We start from the raw sequence: 18,850 nt of genomic DNA on the forward strand, positions 1-18,850 counted from the left end.
AACAGATGGGGTCAGTGAGGACCAGAGGTGAAAGAAACCGCTTGTCCAGGCCACATAGCAGGAATGAGCTGTGTGGGCCAGGATGAACCCAGCTCAGAGGCTGAGTTCATAACCACTGTGCTGGGCTGCTTCTCAGGGACAGTGAGGGGGACCAGGGAGTTGCTCCAGAGGACACAGGCGCCAGGGCCTCCTCCCACACCCCACGATGAGACCACACCCACCCGGCTCAGGCGAGACACGGCCAGGGATATGCAGGTCTTGAAGTCGTCCGGGTTCTTCTTGCAAAGACAGGTGATGAGACTGACAGCTGCCGTGACCACACCCTGCAGAGGCAGAGAAGTGGCGGGTCAGGGCTGCAGGGGGGGTCAGCCTGGGGACAAGTGTCCAGCCTATGGATCTGAAAGCAGAGACTCAAGGGCTGGGTGAATGATGGGTGCAGGGGAAACTGGACAGGATCCCTGGGTAGTTGGGGTGGGGGAGGGTATCAGGGATGGGCATGGGGGTTTCTGGATACTTGGGTGTGTGATAGGTACTCAGGACACCAGATCAAGATCTCTAAGTACCTGAGTAAAGGCAGGGACAGAGGTGGGAGGCCCTGGGCATCCAGGTGGGAATTGGGGCAGAAGTGGGACATCCCCCAGGTTTCCACAATAAGCGTCTAAGGCAGAAGGGTCTCTGGGTGAGTAGGGATGGCTCTGGAAGGCGGCTGCCCGGGGCGTCCAGGCGCCAGGCCCGGGGCTCACCATGTGCTGGTCATTTAGCAGGTGCACCACCCGGGCCGTCCACTCGCCCATGGGTACCAAGTCGGGCGAGGCCTTGTACAGCCGCAGCAGGCACAGGGCCGCGCTCTGTTTCACACTGTCCATGCTATCCCTGTGGTGACACAATTGGGTGGGGGGAGGTCAGCGCTTCCCCAGCCCCACACAGACCTTCCTTCCTCTTCCGCTCCTCCCAGGAAGGGTGGCCAGCAGCAGGTGGGGGAGCCGGGGGACCAGAGATCCACTCTGGTGCTGGCCTCATCACGCACCAAACCTCCGTTTTTTTATCTGCAAGATAGGCTCCATCTCGGCAGCATTGGGGTCACTGGCAGAACTCCGCCAACCACCAAGCCTGCCTGTGCACCTTCACTCGCTTACCGAATGCTTCCGGAGCACCTCCGGGCAGCAGGCTCTGCTGGAGGCACTGTGGACAGAGGGGTGGACAGACTGGTCCAAACATCTGTCCTCACAGAGCTAACCTCCCAGCCAGGCAGCCCGGATCCCAGCACACGCACCAGACACCATCCAGTGTCAGTGCTACGGTGCCAATGAGCACAGGCACAAGGAGCACCACTTATGCTATTTTACAAGAAGGGCTCTCTGACGAGGTGGGAGGTAAATGGAAAGCTGAGCTTAGTGAGAAAACCCCGAAAATCTTTGCACAGCCCATCTCGGGGAGAGGCCACAGCCTGTGTGGAGGCCACGAGGTGGCCGCAGGCTTGTGTGTGGCTGCTGTGAGCGAGCGAGAAGTGGAGGGGGAGAGGCTGGGAGATGGGACAGAGGGACCGGGGGACAGGGCCAAACCATGCCAGGCATCAAGGGCCATGGTGCCAACCCTGCTTTTTACCCAGGGGGAGGAGTCGCTGCAGGTGGCGAGCAGGGAAGCACCAATACTGGGGTGACAGCAGGAAAAGCACCAGCCAGGGTTCTCCTGCTCCTCCCGGCACTGAGCCAGGCACAGTCTGGGACTAACTCGTTTATCTCTCCACCACAAACCGAGGAACTGGGGCCAGACACGTATGCTTGAGGTCCTGACCAGTGGAGCACGCACCTGCGAGAGGCCACTGACTCTCCGATGGGCAGTTTCCTCTGCAAGGGGACTTGGGGGGTGAAGAAAGAACACCATGGACCGGAAGCCAATACAGCCTCGGGCACAGAGGGGGCGCAGGGAGCTGTTCTGACCGCCTACGTTGCGGCCTCCAGGAGAGGACCCATCTGAAGCCTCGGAAAAGGACACAGAGGGAAGCCCCAGGAAGGGTGACTGAGCAAGTCAAAGGCCAGGTGAAAGGGGGTTTCGCTGGATTTGCAGGGGAAACACGAACGGTAGCGATGAGGCAGTGTTGTTTCCTCCTGCCAGCCAGGTGGACACGCGCACGCTGGCCGAGCCTCAGACACAGCAGCCCTCGAGGAGATGTGGGGACAGGCCCTCAGGAGAGGAGCGGGGCCACCTGGGGTCAGCGTGTCACCGGGAGTGACGCAGACCCAGCCCAGCGAGGCTGTTCCTGGACACCCACCCTGGGGGTGGGCATGCATCCATGTTCAAGGTCCCGGCGCCAGAACGTCTGACCATCATCAGCTCAAAACCAAAACCAGTAGAAGGTCTGTCCAAGAGCAGTAGAACGGTGCCCTATCCCATGGCCTTTCCACCATCGTCACAGCGCACAGCACGAGCCTCGACCCCGGGCCAGGCTCTCTGTTCGAGGTGTTTCTCAAGCCCTTGAAGGAGATGACCTCTACTGTTCCCTCCAGCTACAGGGGAGGGAACGCCCACCAGATCCCAAACGGAGGACTAAGAGCTGTTTAAAGCCTTGCTTAACCGGAGACTCTCCACCGAGGAGGTAAAGCTTACGGCTACGGCACGCAGGGGCGTGTGTGCAGGTACAGAACAGAGAGGTATGTGGGAATAACCACCATCGAATACAGGCCACGGGGGGCGGGGAGATGGAGATGCTGCAGGGGACGTGAAGGGGGAATTCAATTGTTCCCTTTCTTAAAAAAAAAAAAAAAGAAAGAAAGAAAAAGAAAAAAAGTCATGGTATCACATGACCCAGCAATCCCGCGCGCAGGCGTCTGCCTATAAGAGCTGAAAACCAGGTTCACACAATGTATTTGTACAATATTCCTAAGAGTCAAACAGAATCTTTTTGATGAGTGGGTAACTAAAACGTGGTCCCTCCAGACAGCAGAAGGGTATTACTGGGCCATAAAAAAGGAAAGAAGCAGAGCAACATACTACATGAAAGAACCTCGAAAACGTTCCACCAGGTGGGGAAAAAGCCAGACCCAAAAGGCCACGGAGCACACGCCAGGGCTTAGCCTTAGGTCGCTTCTCATCCCTCACGTGTGGTGATGACATGAACAATTATACAGAAAATTTCAGTTAGATCCAGTGTCAAAATGAACATATTTTAGATGGATTAGGTTAAATTAAAATATTAAGAGGTTTCGCCTGTTTGTTTTCATTTTGATGTGGCGACTAGAACCACAGAGTGGGTGTGTGGCTCGAGTTCTATTTTTAGCCCCCTCTCGCTAGTTCCCTCCCTGGCCCCAACTCCCTGCCGTCCAGTTGCCTATGGGACATCTCTGCCCTGGTGTCCACCAGGCACCTCGCATCTAGCGGGGCCAAACCCGGCTTGGGGCCTGCCTCTCACTCCCCTGCTTCTCCCCAGGCTTCATCATCCACCCACTTGTTCGAGCTGCCCCCCTCTTGCTTTCCTACCCCATGTAACCCGTCCTGTCGGCTTCACTTCCGGAATGTACCCAGTGACGTCTTCTATGGCTACTACCGGGGTCCCAGCCACCATTAGCTCAGACCTGGACGGTAACAGTCTCAGTGGTCTCCCTGCCACCACCCACACCCCAGTCTCTAGTTCTGCTGCTGGGTTCTTAAGCTACTTGACTCAGAGGATCAGCTTCTTTCTTCATTCTAGGCTATATTCTCTGGTGTTATCCGTTCAAACAACACCTCTATTATATTCTCTCCCTCCCCTTCCTAGAGCTCTAAAGTTTTTTTTTGTTTGTTTGTTTGTTTATTTTGTTTTTGTTTTTTTTAATTTTATTTATTTATTTGTCAGGCATAGAGGGAGAGCGAGCGAGTGAGCACAGGCAGACAGAGAGGCAGGCAGAGGCAGAGGGAGAAGCAGGCTCCCTGCCGAGCAAGGAGCCTGATGCGGGACTCAATCCCAGGACGCTGGGATCATGACCTGAGCCGAAGGCAGCCGCTCAACCAACTGAGCCACCCAGGCGTCCCATGTTTGTTTTTGTTTTTTAAAGATTTTATTTACTTATTTGTCAGAGAGAGAGAGAAAGAGCGAGCACAGGCAGGCAGAATGGCAGGCAGAGGCAGAGGGAGAAGCAGGCTCCCTACTGAGCAAGGAGCCCGAAGCAGGACTCGATCCCAGGACACTGGGATCATGACCTGAGCTGAAGGCAGCCACTTAACCAACTGAGCCACCAAGGCGTCCCTCTAAAGGTTTTTATATTTATTTATTTGAGAGAGAGACAGTGAGAGAGAACATGAGCGAGGAGAAGGTCAGAGGGAGAAGCAGACTTCCCATGGAGCTGGGAGCCTGATGTGGGACTCGATCCTGGGACTCAAGGATCATGACTTGAACCGAAGGCAGTTGTCCAACCAACTGAGCCACCCAGGCGCCCCCTTCTAAAGGTTTTTAAATAACCTCTAACCCCAGCGTTTATAACTGGAACTGGAACTCACAACCACCAGATCAAGAGTCACATGTTCTAGCGACTAAGCCAGCTAGGTGTCCCTCTAGAGCTCTAAACAGCATTACATTAGACCTCTCCATCTTCCGTGATTCTTAATCTCTCTTGGAATCTTCCATCTCTGTTTCTCTGGGCTGTGTTTGGAATCATTTCTTCAGTTCTACCTCCTGTTCACTCACTCTGCTTTGGCTCTGTCCATCTTGCCGCTAAGCTAGATGGCTTAAAAAAATGTCTCCATTTCTTTTTTGAATTTGCTTGCATTTCCATTTTTAAATTGTTTTCTTATTTATTGAAACATATTAAACATATTTATTTTACATCCTATATGAATATTCCAATTCTACTATTACTTTCCTTTTCCTTCTGCTGGTTCTCCCTCATGGTGTTGTGTGGCCCGTGTTTGGTGACTTTTGATTGCGCATTACTCACGTAACTTAGGGCTTCTATGGTGAAGGCGGGTTTCTCCTGAAAAGGCTTGTTTGCCTCTCTCGGGCACTGGGCTACTAATTGCTTAAATCACTTTAAAGTTTGGCTTAAGAATTTGTAGACAACCCAGGTAGGGGAAAATCAGGCTGAAAACCAGTGTGTGGGTTGCTCTATGCCAAGGTCTGAAACAGGTAATTTTGCTTATAGTCCCCAGGGGGATTTATTTCTAGGTCACCCTCACTTTGAAGTGTAGTCTTTGGAGCTTCTCCTCAGACAAGCTTTGTATCCTGTTCCCAGAGGCTGCAGGGCCAATATCTAGGTTTGCCTTCTAGGCAAACTCTGGCTTTGGCCCTCTCCCCATCTCCCCAGGTGCCAGGCCCCTCTTAGCTTGTGGCCTGTACGTTCCTTAAATGCATTGAAGAGTACTTCCTTTCCTCTTTTATCCCACATTGTTAGGTTTCAGTGAGAGCATTAGTCAGGAATCTAGTCTACCATATTGCCAGAAATATAAGTCATACCTTCTCCCATACCAAGCTGAGTGATCTTCTAAAAATAAAGCCCATCATGTCACGTGCCCACTTAACACACACCAACTCCTTCCATTTCAACGAAAATAAAATCCAAACTCCCCTTACTCTGTCTCTTGTTCACTGCCCTCCAGCCACAAAGACTATCTCTTGGTTCCTTGAATACAGAAGGCTCATGCCTCAGGGCCTTTGCACTTGTTGCTCCTTTCGCTTGGGACACTTGCCAACATTCTAAAATAACTATCTTCTCATCATTCCAGTCTCAACTGCAAGTCACCTTCTTGGAGAGATCCCCCCTGAGGAGTATATTTAAGTAGTTTCACCACACCCCCCCACCCCACCGCCCCCACTACCCAGTTTTATTTCCTTCATAGCATTGATTACTATCTGAACTCATCTTACTTTTTTATGTATATGTTTGCTCTTTGGGTATCCTCTCCTGTAAGCTTCCTGTTAGATGTAAGCTTCCTGAGGGTGGGCATAACAGTCCTTGCTTCTCCCTCCTGCCTCCCCAAACCCATGAGAGGGCCTAGCACATCACAGGGACTCAAAAAATATGTGACGAATGACCTCCTGCCTCAGGATAATCACATAGGCTGACCCCAGTACAGCCAACAACTCCTCCTCACCCAGGTCTAAGCCTGATGTCACTTCCTCCAGGAAGCCCTCCCTGATCCCCAAGACTAGGTCAGGCATCCAGCTAAATGTCCTAAAGGGCTCATGTGCCCCAACAGCATGGTTCCATGAGGAATTGTACATTCCACCCTGCAAGTATCAATCAGTCTTTGTTTCCCACTCTGGACCACCAATGCTTGGGAAGACGATGCCATGTCTACTTCTGGTCATGACTATATTCCCAGCAATCAGCACAACACGGTGCCTATAACAGATGCCCAAAAGATGTTTGCTGAATGAACGAATGAAAATACAGCAGTTCTGGAGGGCTGTCTCCAGCAGAACTTACGGTTATCCCCTCTTCTATAGTAGATCTTAAAGGTTAGTTAATCAGACAGACACCCCATCAGATCTGCTGGGAGACTGCATCACACCGCTGAGTTGGCTTGGTGAAGTGACAAGAGAACCGTGGGGCCGCCAACAGACTCTCAGCCCCGCAACGCCCCCACTTCCTGGCCAGGACACCTTGCGCAGGTGACGCAATCTCTCTTACCCTCGACCTTGGCCTCATCCTTGTTGGGCCTCATCTATTCCATTCCAGATCCCAGCCCACCCGGGTCGCCAGTGCCTCACCCAGCCACCAGGATGCGTGGGATGTCGGCAGCAAAGGCCTCGCCCATCTCGCGGCTGCCCACATTGGCGATGCAGTGCAGGGCCAGGCACATGAAGGTCGGGTTGCGGCTGGCCAGGTCGTTCTTGATGGCATTGTTGATGAGCCGGATCAGCTCGGAGTTTGAGTTCACCAGAACCGAGATGAAGAGGTAACCCTGGGCGAGGAAGGAGGTGGGGGCTGTTGGGAGCCTTGTGGTTAATGGGTCGAAGGCCCCGATCCTTCCTCCCTGGAGTCTGTACTTCCAGCCCCCTCCTCCCTCAGACCCAGGAATTGAGGCCCCCAGTCCTTCCTCCCCAGACTCACTATCTGCTTCTCCGTGTACTTGTTGGAGCTGAGCAGGTTCACGGCTTCCATGTGCCCAAAGTCAATGTCGTGGCCAAGCAGGAAGATGAACAGCAGTTTACACACATATTTTTTCTTACTGTAGCCATCCAAGGCTTTGTCCCCTAGGGCCAGAGGAAGGAGGAAAGAGGGGAGAGAATGAGGAAGGATCATACCTATAAGTCCCAAGTATTCTAGTTCCCAGACCCTCCCCCCTCAGACCCGGGACCAGGCCTCCAGCCTACCTTTGAACTTGGAGCGGATGTTGGCTAGTTCCTTGTTGATTCTCTTAATCTCTGCCTCCTTGCTCTTACCTGGGGAGGAGAGGGCAGGCCAGATGACGAGGGTCCCAGACAGCTAAACCCCCTATGCTCTCTTTCCTTGGTAAGGCCCCTCCCAGCTGGGGTCCCGGGGCCCTGGGTCTGGGGCCAAGTCTGGGTGGGCCCCATCTCTAGCTGGGAGCCTCACAGAGGTGAGAACCATGGCTCAATGGTCTTTCCAACGCAGAGAAGACTGGCACACATTATGGGGTGATCTCTGACTTGCTCCCTTCTTCCTCTCACTGCAGTCCCCGAACTGTACTGGCCCTCAGGGCTCCTGTGTCCACCCACAGAGCCACTTATGCCTCCACTACCAGCCCCCAGAACTGGTCTGGCAAGAAATATGTGATCAGGGAAGGAAGGATGGAAGGAAGGAAGGACGGACAGATGGACAGGCTCAGCTACCTTACAGCTGTCCCCGGGGACTCTCACCCCCAGGACATCCCTGAACTCAGCATCTTCTGAAAACCTGCTCTGGTGTTACAAAGGTCCCACTGCCTCCCAGTCACCAGGCCAGATCCTTGGGTGCTGAGATCTCCCCCTCCCTTCCTATCTCTCCTCACATCCTTCGGTCCTCAGCCGCCAGCCCCACACACCCACTTCTTCCATCTCCTGGCTGCCTACCTCTCCCCAGCTGGTCGTCAACATTCCTACACTTCTGACAAGATCCACTTCTGAGAGAGTCTAGAGGGCTTTCCCTGACCCCACAGGCTGGGTCCTGGGCCCCCTGATGCCCAGCACCTCCGTCAGGGCAATCTAACAGGACAGTGACCAGGTCTCGGGCACCCCCGCTGCTTGCCATGTCCCTCCCCATGTCCCCCAGTTCCCCTGGAGCCAGACTTCACCATCTTGTCCTTGACCAGCTCACTCAGCTCATCCAGACAGAACCCCGGGGGCTCTACCCCTTCATTCAGGCCGTTGCCGGGTCCCCTCGGCTTGACCATCAGGACATGGGACTGCCACCACGACCTCCTCACCCAGATCACGGCAGCAGACTCCTTTCTGACCTCCCTGCCTCCCTGCTGGGGGAACCCACCCCATGGCTACCGAGCCCTCTGGCCCTGCCCTGGCCACCCACCAACGTCACCCCTCCCTATGTTACTGTGTGTTCTGCCCCACTGGCCTCCACCGCGTCCATGGACACACCACGTTCCTTCCTATCTCAGGGAGACTCCGCCTGGGCCCATCTCTCAGGTTCTCTCCTTGGCACTTGGGTCTCAGCTTTTGTCGCCTCCGCTGAGAGGCTTTTCTGACCAGTTCTTTCAAGCCAATGCCTTATACTTGTTTCCATCATTAAAAAACAAAACAAAACAAAAAACACCCTCCCCAGGACATTTCACACCATGTTACTATTGTCTTTACATTTACGGTCCAACCCCGGCTCCCACTGCAGATTATGAGCACCACGAGCACAGTGCCTGGCATACAGCAAGTGCTTAATAAGTATGCGCTCATCTGAAGGGCAGAGGCCTGTTCAGACCCATGGCCATGTCATCCGTGTCCCCAAGCGTGTGACCGGGCACCTGGGAGGCCATGTGCAACAAGTGAACGAGCGAACAGGCGAGGGTATGAGCTCTCCTTGTCTTTACAGATCCCGCCTCACCTCCAGTTCCCAACTTCCAGGGAAGCTTCCACAAGCTTCACTGCAGCTACCGCCTACTCCAGGAAGCCCCCCTGATTAGTACTTTCTGACCAGTGCCGAGCAGTTCCTGAGTGGCACAGTCTAATACGGCAGCCGCCAGACAGGCAGCTCCTAAGCACCTGAAATATGGCTGCTCCGGCCTGAGAAGGGGTTTAGGCGGCAAAGATGTCCTGGGTTTGGAAGATCAAGTGGGGGCAAGAAAAAGAACCCAAAATATCTCATCAAAAGCTTAAAAATCCTGATGGCGTGTTGAAACGACCACATTCTGGTGCATTAGATTATGTAAACATGTTAGTAAAATGAAATTTGCCAGCTTCTTTCTCCTTTTACAAACAATGTGGCTGCTGTTAAAAGTTAAAACCACCCGTGTGGCTCCCATGTGGCCTGGATCACCTGCAGCAGAGCACCTGCTGTGGGTGTCAGGGGTCTGCCCCTGTCCCCCAGACCACACAAGGAACCCCTAGAGGGCAGGGCCACCACCTGCCACTCTTCTGGGTGGCCACTCCATGTTCCAAGGGCTTACCAAGTGCCAACCTCAGGAAAGGCACGAAGACGTGACTAAGGGCCTTAAGTAGTGTAGAGTGGCAGCTCTCCATCCTCAGGAAGGGGGTGGAGGGCCCAGGGATGAGGGTGGGAGAGGGCCTCTGGGACCCAGGTGAGAAAGGGCCATTTCTTCAGGGATGAGCTTAACTCCCCTCTGTGGCCCCAGAAGCCACCTGACCCTTCATTTATTAATGACACATTTCCCAAGGTGTGGGGGGGCCCGCATGGGGGTGATCTGGGCACCCACCCAGGACCCATACGGACCCCGCACTTCTGATCTGCTCCTGGGGGTTCCCGGCCCGAGAGGGCACAGGCAACCAGCCCTATCCCCACACCTGAGGGAACCGCACAGAGACAGAGGCTGCCAGGACCTCAGTGGCAGCTGCCAGGAGGAGGGGACATTTGAGGAGGCTCTCTGAAAGGTGAGGAGGGTTCAGGAGCAGTTCACCCGGTGAGTGTGGCCAGAAGGAAGCCACACTGCTGAGGATGGGCCTGGGGGTGGGGCGGGGTGCTGGGGGGAGCCCTGGGAACCAGCATGCAGGCTCTAGTCTATTCCTGACAATGACCACAGCTGCTTCAAGTGCTCGCCTGGAAACTATTCTGGAGGGACCAGGGGAAAAAAAAATCCTCTTTTATAAATGGACCATATATTACAAAGCACCTGCTTAAACTTCATCGCAGAGAGAGACATTTGAACAGCAATTGAATTTGAGGCCAGAGCACTCCCTGGGCTTCATTTAAACCACTATTAAAAGCTTCAAGACACAGGCAAAATAACCTATGGTGTTGGATGATGAAGCCACGGTTATCTCTGGCGGGGGAGGACAGGGGACAAGGACGGGGCTGGGGAGTCAGGGATGCCGTCTCGGCCTCCGGGGGCTGATTCTGCAACTGTACTCAGTCAGGAAGAGTTCATCAAGCCTGACATTCATGATCTGTGGGCTTTTCTGTACATGTACTATTTCCATATGTACATATACAGACATAAGTTATTATACTTATATATTAAGTTACATATAAATATACGTTCACAGATGAGCAGTCTGCTATGCAAAAAACCACATCAAGCAGATAGGGACAGTTTAAGGGATATTTAGAGAATATACATGTGTGTGTGTGTATTTTGTCTTTAAAAGAGTCTAGTCTTTAACAGTCCACACCTGTTCGATACTGCTTCCTGCACAACTGATACACTTTGCTATAAAAAAAGAATTCACAGGGGAAAAAAAAATTCACAGGGGCACCTGGGTGGCTCTGCTGGTGAAGCATCTGCCTTCGGCTCAGATCGTGATGCCAGGGTCCTGGGATCGAGCCCCGCATCGGGTTCCCTGCTCAACAGGGAATCTGCTTCCTCTCTCCCTTTCGTGTTGCCACCAGCCCCCCCGCCCCGCTGCGCTCTCTCTCTCAAATAATAAATAATCTTTAAAAAAAAAAAAAAAAAGAAAAGAATTCAGAGAGAGAAAAAAGAAAAAAGCATCAGGTTTCCAGAAGAGAAGGGGCTGCAGCCTTGGAGGGAGGGCATCCCTGCAAGGGGCAGGTCTCTGCAGAGATCTTGAGGAAAGAGGTAGCCTGGGTGCCCAGAGATAGCACATGGGTGCTACTGAGGGTAACACATGGAAGAGAGGGGATGAGGGGAGCTGGGCTAATGGAAGTAACGACTTTCTAGCACTCAGGCCCAGCCAATGACAGAGAGATGAGCTCACCATCACAGGAGGCATGCAAGTGTATCTGGGCATTTTAAAGGGATTTCTTATCCTCAAACAGTCCCTGGGCCAGGCTCAGGGATGAGTCACACGAGCCGTGTGCTAGGGGAGCTCCTGGATTGGAAAGGAGGCTGGTTGACGGGGACAAGTGAGTACTTTGACACAGGCAAACGCGATGGGGGCTGGGAGACGGGATTCAGACTAGGGGAGGAAGTCTTCCTGGTACACAGCTCCTGAGATTTGAGGATCAAAATTTGGAGTGGCACTGGACCAAGCAGAAGTAAGGGGAAATGTGCTCCAGGCAGTATAAAGGCCTGGAGGCTAGCACAGCATCCGGGCCCAGACCTCCCAGACTCTTCCGGGTTTCCTCAGAGTGCCTGGGAGCCATGGGAGGCTGCAGGGCCCCTTGTCCGCTGGTAGCTGTAGTTGTGAGGAGCATGCAGAGGGAAAAGAGGGCTTGCTGCAGGCCAGGGTAAGGAAAGGCTGAGCAAGGACCTGCCTGCCTACCTTGGGGCTTCTGCTAGTGACGGGAGCTCAAGTCTTCGTGTTCGGGCGCTAAGCTGCAGCAGCAGGTGGGCCTGTCCTGCCACAGAAGGCATCCTAAAACCCTGGCTCCTCCGCCCTGGCGGGACTGGGATACTTTTAGGGAGGTAGCAGGCCCTGGGGTCTAGTACCTCAGCAGGAGACACCTCCTGCTTACAATACAGGGTAACAGATGTTCCTCTCTACTAGGACGCCCTGTGCTGCATCTCCCACAGGAGTCCCAACAGCTCAGAGTCCCACAGAGAGTTCTGGAAGCTGATGCCTGTTAACTCTGGGCCACTACAGAATCCAGAACATGTTGGCCCTGTGCTGCCCAATGCGGGAGCCACAGGCCACACAGGGCCACTTGGCACCTGACTCACGGTTGGTGCTACGGAGGGATGAAATTCGTATTTTCCATACATCCAAAATTAAAAACCAATTCTCAGCTCAGTCACCTCAAGAGGTAGGTTTGGAACAAGCTGGGCATTTTACGAATCTGTTTTCTCAACTCTCAAAGTTTTGAAAACTCTGAAATACGGAGCAAGTGTTTGCCTGTGAAAAAAAGTAACCTCATTGAGAAAGGCACATAAACCATCTCAGGAATAATTGCGAAAATACAGATTACACGTCCAGATAATCCAGTGAACATGCTGGTGTAAATAAAATGCATTAAAGCTGATTTTGCTGGCTGTACTTTGGGAATGCGGCTACTGGAAAATTTCAGCTTCTATATCTGGCCGGCTGGGTTATGTGGTGCTCATGCTAGCAAAGTCATCACCACCCCTGAAGGAGAAAATAGTCTCCTGGAACAACCAGCTGCAAACTGAACACAGCTGCAAAGACCATCCCTAAGAGGCAGCCTGGCACGTTAAGGGTTAAGGGAAGGGTGTAGTCAGCCCTTGGGTCTGTACTCTGGTCAGAATGCAGCGCCCCAGAGCTGGGAAGAGTGGCTGCTTCATTCCCAGGGGGCATCCCCACGTTCAGAATAGTCTTGGCACAGGAAAGGTGGTGAATGCAGATTGTGGACCCAGCTCACTAGATGACACACAGAAGGGGGTGAGGCCAGGCCTGGGGCTGTCTGTCATCAGCATCTCAAGGACGCTCATAACCTAAAGCTCCTTCCTTAAAGTGCAGGGTAACACCTCAATGGCACACCAAAGTGTGTGTGGTCTCTACATTCTTTCTGGTCTCTACACAGAGGCCAGAGGGATCCTGTCCCTTCTGGGCTCCAAATCCCTCCATGGCTCCCAGATGGCTCAGACTAAAGGTGAAGCCCTCATTGTCATCCTCTGGGCCCTACAGATTCACTAGTTCCCTCTCTAACCACAACTCCTAGCCTCCTGGCCATCAGCGGCCTCCTCTTCCAGCTGCTCCTCCTCCTCAAATTCTTCCTAGCACAGTCCTGCCTCAGGGCCTTTGCACAGACTGCCAAGAATGTCCTCCTCCAGATTTGTGCAGGCCTAATTCACCCACCAAAGTTGATGCTTTGCTCCAATGTCACCTTTTCAGCAAGAAACTCTCTGAACAGCTTACACAAGAGCATTATCCCTAACTTTGTCCCCATACCCCTTTCCTGCTTTATTTCCTCTCAACCCCCTGCCCCCCCCCACCTGCCGGCACACCTGAATACTATATATTTACTTGTGTACTGATCCATTTCCTCTAGAATATGAGCACCACGGAGAGGGACTTTTGTTCACTGTTGAAATCCCCTTACTCAGAGCTGTGTCTTGCACTCTATCAGTGCGCAGTAAAGACCGTTCTGTTTGCTCATTCATTCATTCGTTTGTTCACTTATTCTTTCAACTAGCAAATGTCTCCTGAGGACCCAGTCTCCTGGGGACCCAGAGAGGGATCAGAGCAGGGCCTGTGCTTGAGGGCCTTGGGGAGAAGTCACAAAAGGAATGGGTCACAATTTGGAGTAGGATGTTACCCTAATGGAGGAGCTCAGGGCACTGTGGCAACCCAGGACCCCCCTTCCGGTTCACTCCCTTGCAAACTTCCCCCAGGCCTGCGGGGGAGCTGGGGCCCCAGAGACGAGACACCCAGACAGCCCTAGCTTGGGCCCTGGAAGCTCCCAGATTAAGTGGTTGAGAGGCAGATTCCCGCTCAAGACAGCGCAGGACCATGCCCTCAGGCTGGACCCAGCCCAAACCTTTCCCGTTCTTATCTGCACAGTTTGCCCTTTCTTGCCCTCGGTTTTCAAACCCTTTCACCTCCTTCTACAGTCTTCCCGCTGAACTCCCGAGATGTCTTCAGGTTCTCTCCAGCAGGAGGACTCCATAGCCCTCCCCTTCCTCCCCCTGCTCATTTCTGAGCCGTGGCTCACACACAACCTGCAGGCCTTCTTTTCCCTCATTCCTGCTTGAAACCCTCCCTAGTGCTCTCAGGACAAACACCAACATGGCCTCTGTCCACCTGTCAGGTGCCACCCCACCCTCCTGTGCACCAGGCACATAGGCCTCAGCTCAGTTTCCTCTGGGCCTCAGGACCTTTGCATGGCTGCCCCTCTGTCTTCAGAGCTCTTCCCCACCTCCCTTGGCCTGGCAAACCCCGCCACATTGTCTGGGCAATGCAGCCAGACACAGTCTTCATTCTCTCAACAGCATGGCCTTCTCTCTCACCGACTTAGGACAATTCAAGGTTTTTCCACTTAAAACAAAAAATTGAGATACGATTCACATACCATAATGTTCACCATTCTAAAGCGTGCAATTCGGCGGTCTTTGGTATATCCACTGTCTCATGCAATAATCACCATAATCTACTTCCAGAACTTTCTCATCACCCCCTAAAAGAAACCCTACATTCACTGGCAATCACTCCACCTTCCATCACCCCCTATTCAGGCCTGGGTGGCCACTAACCTACTTTCTACCTCTATGGACTTGCCTGTTCCGGGCATCTCATACAAATGAAATCATGTATGTGGCCTTTTGTGTCTGGCTTCTTTCATGTACAATGAGGTTTTCACCACGGTTCATCCATGTTGTAGTGTGCATTCTTTTTTTTTTCCTAAGGTTTTTTTTTTTTTTTTTTTTAATTTGAGATAAAGAGAGAGAGAGAGAGCAAGCGCATAAGCAGTGGGGAGGAGCTGAAGGAGAGGGAGAAGGAGACTCCGTATTGAGCGCAGAGCCCAACATGGGGCTCAACCTCAGGACTCTGGGATCATGACCGGATTGGAAGGCAAACGCTTCTTCAACTGAGCCACCCAGGTGCCCCATGTGATCGTTCATTTTATTTTATTTTATTTTTAAAGATTTTATTTATTTGACAGAGAAGGAGAAATCACAAGTAGGCAGAGAGGCAGGCAGAGAGAGAGAGAGGAGGAAGCAGGCTCCCCACGAAGCAGAGAGTCTGACGTGGGGCTCGATCCCAGGACCCTGGGATCACGACCTGAGCCGAAGGCAGAGGCTTAACCCACTGAGCCACCCAGGCGCCTCTGATCATTCATTTTAATGTCTTGCTATGTCACTGTGTGACGGACCCCATCTTGTACACCCATTCATCCGATGACGGACATTTGGGTGGTTTGCTTCCATTTTCCGGCTTCAGTGACTAACCCTACTATGAACATCTGTATACATGTTTGTGAGAAGAACGGCTACGGTTTCTGGGAAGTACCTGTCTCCTTCATGGGGCTGGGAGCTTCCCAGGGACACAGACAGATCTGTCCTGTTCACCACTGTGTCCCCAGCACCTTCTATAAGGTTTGAAACACATCAGCCATTCGACATTTACTGATGAGAAGACGAAGAACAAGAAGAACACCTGGTTCTCTAGCCCCAGCTCATTTGGCCAAAATACCTCTACCGGCCCCAAGTCAGAGTCTCCCCCTCTGTGGTTCTGCACTGACACTGACCCGTTTTCTCTTTTCTTCCCTGCCCCATCATCCGATCCCCTTGCAAATCCTTCAAAATTTGTCCCCAAACCAACCACTTCTCACCATTGCCTTCTCACCCCAGTAAAGCCAACACCATCTCTCACCTGGATGCCTGCAGCAGCCCCTAATTATCTGCCTGCTTCCACCACTACCTCCCGAGTCTGTCCTCTTCATGGCAGCGGAGGAATTATTTTAAAACATCAATCAGCTCACGTCCCCTCTGTGCTCTAAACCTTCCCGCCACTCTCATTTCACCAGATAAAGGCCCACATGGCCTTCCACATTCCCTGTCCCCTCTCTGCCCTCATCTCCTGCCCTCTCCCAGTCAGCTTCAGCCACACGGGTCCCCTCGCTTTTACCGGAACACACACCACACATGCTGCAACCCCAGGATCTTTGAACGCACTATCCCTCTATCTGGACCCTCCCTTCCCTCCAAAATCTGCAGGGCCTGTTTCCTCACTTAAATCAAAAGTCTACTCACGTGTCACCTCCTTGGTGAGGCCTACCAAAACACCATCTCAATCCTGGTCCCTCCTCACCTTTCCTTCCCACTACCAGTCACCCTCTGGCATGGTATCATTTATTGTGTTTATTTTCTATGTCCCTCACGGCCTGGGTGCTCCCAACCCAGGGATTCTTGTTCACTGTTATTGCCCGGTCCCAGGTACAGTGTCAAAACGTAGTGATCAGGGGTGCCTGGGAGGCTCAGTGGGTTAAAGCCTCTGTCTTCAGCTCCGGTCATGATCCCAGGATCCTGGGATCAAGCCCCACATGGGCTTTCTGCTCAGCAGGGAGCCTGCTTATGATTTCTGTCTGTCAAATAAAGAAATAAAATCTTAAAAAAAAAGTAGTGATCAAAAACTATTTGCTGGATGAACAAATGAATGAGCCTTCAGAGAGAAGATGCTATTATCAGGGGAGTTTGCAGACAAGAAAACTGAGCCTTAGGGGTGCCTGGGTGACACAGTCAGTTGATCGGCCAACTCCTGATTCCTGATTTCCACTCATGTCATGACCTCACAGTTGTAAGACTGACCCTGGTGTTGGGCTTGGAGCTCAGTGCAGAATCTGCTTGAGATTCTCTCTCTCTTTCTCCCTCTGCCCCTCCTACTCATGATCTCTCTCTCTCTCTAAGATAACCAAATCTTTAAAAAAGAGAGAAAACTGAGCCTCAGAAAGGTTAAGTGACTTGCCCAGAGTCACACAGCTTCACATGGCTGGCAATGCACACCCACTCCTGATAGCTGGCCCCCCCACCTGATCCACAGCCCCTTCTTACTAACCTCTTTCCATAACAACCATAACATCTCTCCGCCACCTGACACCCAATGGCTTCCACCCCCCTCATTCACTGAGCACCTACTACGTGCCAGGTTCTTTCATTCCTACTAAATTCTAAAATAATCTCTGGGCATCTAACAGAGAGTCCAGGCGTCAGATCCACTGAATGACAAAAACAACACCCAAGACCGTCCAGTGCCTGGAATGTGCAAAAGGCCTCAGTCACACACATTATCACAACAACCTCATCAGGAAGGTGCAGTCAGCAGTCCCTCCTGACAGATGAGGAAATCAAGAGGTGAGGTACCCCATTCAAGGTCACATGGCTAGGGAGTGACAGCACCCAAACCCAGGTCTGGCTGACCCTAGAGCCCATGCGGATACAGCCTCTGAAGCTCTTGGCAGTGCCAAACACTAACACCCACTCCCAGGAATTGGGAGCTGACTTGGCACCAGGTCTCTCCTCGTCACAACAGCCCCTCCTCCTGATGATCGCTGTGCCCAGATTGATGTGGTCAGATAGGAGAGGGCTCCAGATTCAGGACTGGCCTGCTCCCTGACCTTTGACCTCTCTCTGGGACCAGGCCTCCCCCAACCCCCTGATTCCAGATCTTGTCCCTGAAAATTCCTAAGGCTCCTGAGCTCGTCTTTGAGCTCTGGGATCTCCCCATTCTGGCACATTCCCCAAACCCCCACTTTATAATGTCTTCTTTTCCAGGCCCCCAACTTCCTGTCTCAGGTTTTCCTAAGACCCTTCATCTGCAGCACCTCTCTATATTCTTTGATCCATTGTCCCCGCCTAGTGTCCCTTCTAGCCCACTCTCCACCGCCCTCCATCCTGGAGCCCCTCTATCCTTCATCAGGGTCCCACTATAGTAACCCACCTTCCCATCTCTCCTCCCCAAGCCCCTAGGACTTTCTATTACTCCCAGGCCCTCTCTGTGTACTAGCCAGGAGCCCCAGTGACCTACCTAGCCCCTTCCCCTCTGTGACACCCCCTCAGCCAGGCCCTGGAGGCCCAGCCCCATATGCTTCCCGTGTTTTACGTTCTCCCGGTCCCCTCTGGTCCTCTCCCACTCTATCGCTCCACAGGGTACCCCCCCACCCATGTACCTCCTTCCCTTTCTACCGACATCGGGGTTTCTCTAACCCCGTCGTTAATACGTTCCCCAAGCCTCTCTAGCATTCCCGGGGGACACTTCTATGTCCCCAGCCATGGGACTGTACTAGCTTCCTCTGCTTCAAGACCCTCGCGGACGCCTCTAGCCACTCCGTGTCGTCACCTCAAGGGGCACTCTATGACACCCTAAGTCCCTCCATTCCCCCCACCCTAAAGTTCCCCCCGGGGCCTCTCTATCCTCTCCCTCTACGACCGAAATGGCTTTCTATGCCCCGGGCCCCTCTGTAATCCCTGAGCCCCTCAATTCCACGCTCCCCCTCCCTCTAGGGTCCCCCGGCCGCGCTCTCACAGTTCCGGATGTCGGAGATGAACACCGCGAGTCCCCGCATCCCATCGCCCTTGGAGACGGCCGGCATGACGGCGGTGGTGTCGGCTCCAGGCCTGGCCGGGCAGGGAACAGCGCGGCGGGAGCTGGCAGGCGGGGACCGGGAGGATAAGACCCCAAGCAGCGCTGAGGAGCCTAGCCGGCCGCGGGGGGGGGGGGGGGGGGGGCGGGCTGGCGGGCGGGCGGGCAGCAGGCCGCGGCTCCGCCCCCCGGTACCGCCCCTCCCGTCCGCCGTCCTGAGCTATCAGCCTTCCATTGGCTTGGACTACTGCCACTCATACTCGGGCTCACCCCTCCCCCCCGCTTCCTCTCTCATTGGTTGCTGGACAAAGGCACGCTGCTACGATTGGCCCAGCGGCCCGCTATTTCCGTTCGCAGGAAGGGAGGGGGAAGGGGCGTTGC

At 53.3% G+C, this 18,850-nt stretch overlaps 1 protein-coding gene across 1 annotated transcript in view; it reads right to left on the reverse strand.

The window, feature by feature from the left end:
• Nucleotides 1–18,609, reverse strand: part of AP2A1 (adaptor related protein complex 2 subunit alpha 1) — a 29,790-nt gene extending 11,181 nt beyond the window's left edge. The window contains exons 1-6 of the mRNA XM_059382976.1: nt 18,413–18,609; nt 7,289–7,357; nt 7,026–7,168; nt 6,683–6,876; nt 744–873; nt 222–323 (exon numbers count right to left, since the gene is read on the reverse strand). Coding sequence (XP_059238959.1) covers nt 222–323; nt 744–873; nt 6,683–6,876; nt 7,026–7,168; nt 7,289–7,357; nt 18,413–18,479 — 705 coding nt within the window. The 5' untranslated portion in view covers nt 18,480–18,609. The remainder of the gene's footprint in view (nt 1–221; nt 324–743; nt 874–6,682; nt 6,877–7,025; nt 7,169–7,288; nt 7,358–18,412) is intronic.
• Between the last annotated feature and the right edge of the window lie 241 nt (nt 18,610–18,850).

This window comes from Mustela nigripes, chromosome 17 (genome assembly GCF_022355385.1).
Source record: "Mustela nigripes isolate SB6536 chromosome 17, MUSNIG.SB6536, whole genome shotgun sequence".
In the NCBI taxonomy this organism is placed as follows: Eukaryota; Metazoa; Chordata; class Mammalia; order Carnivora; family Mustelidae; genus Mustela; species Mustela nigripes.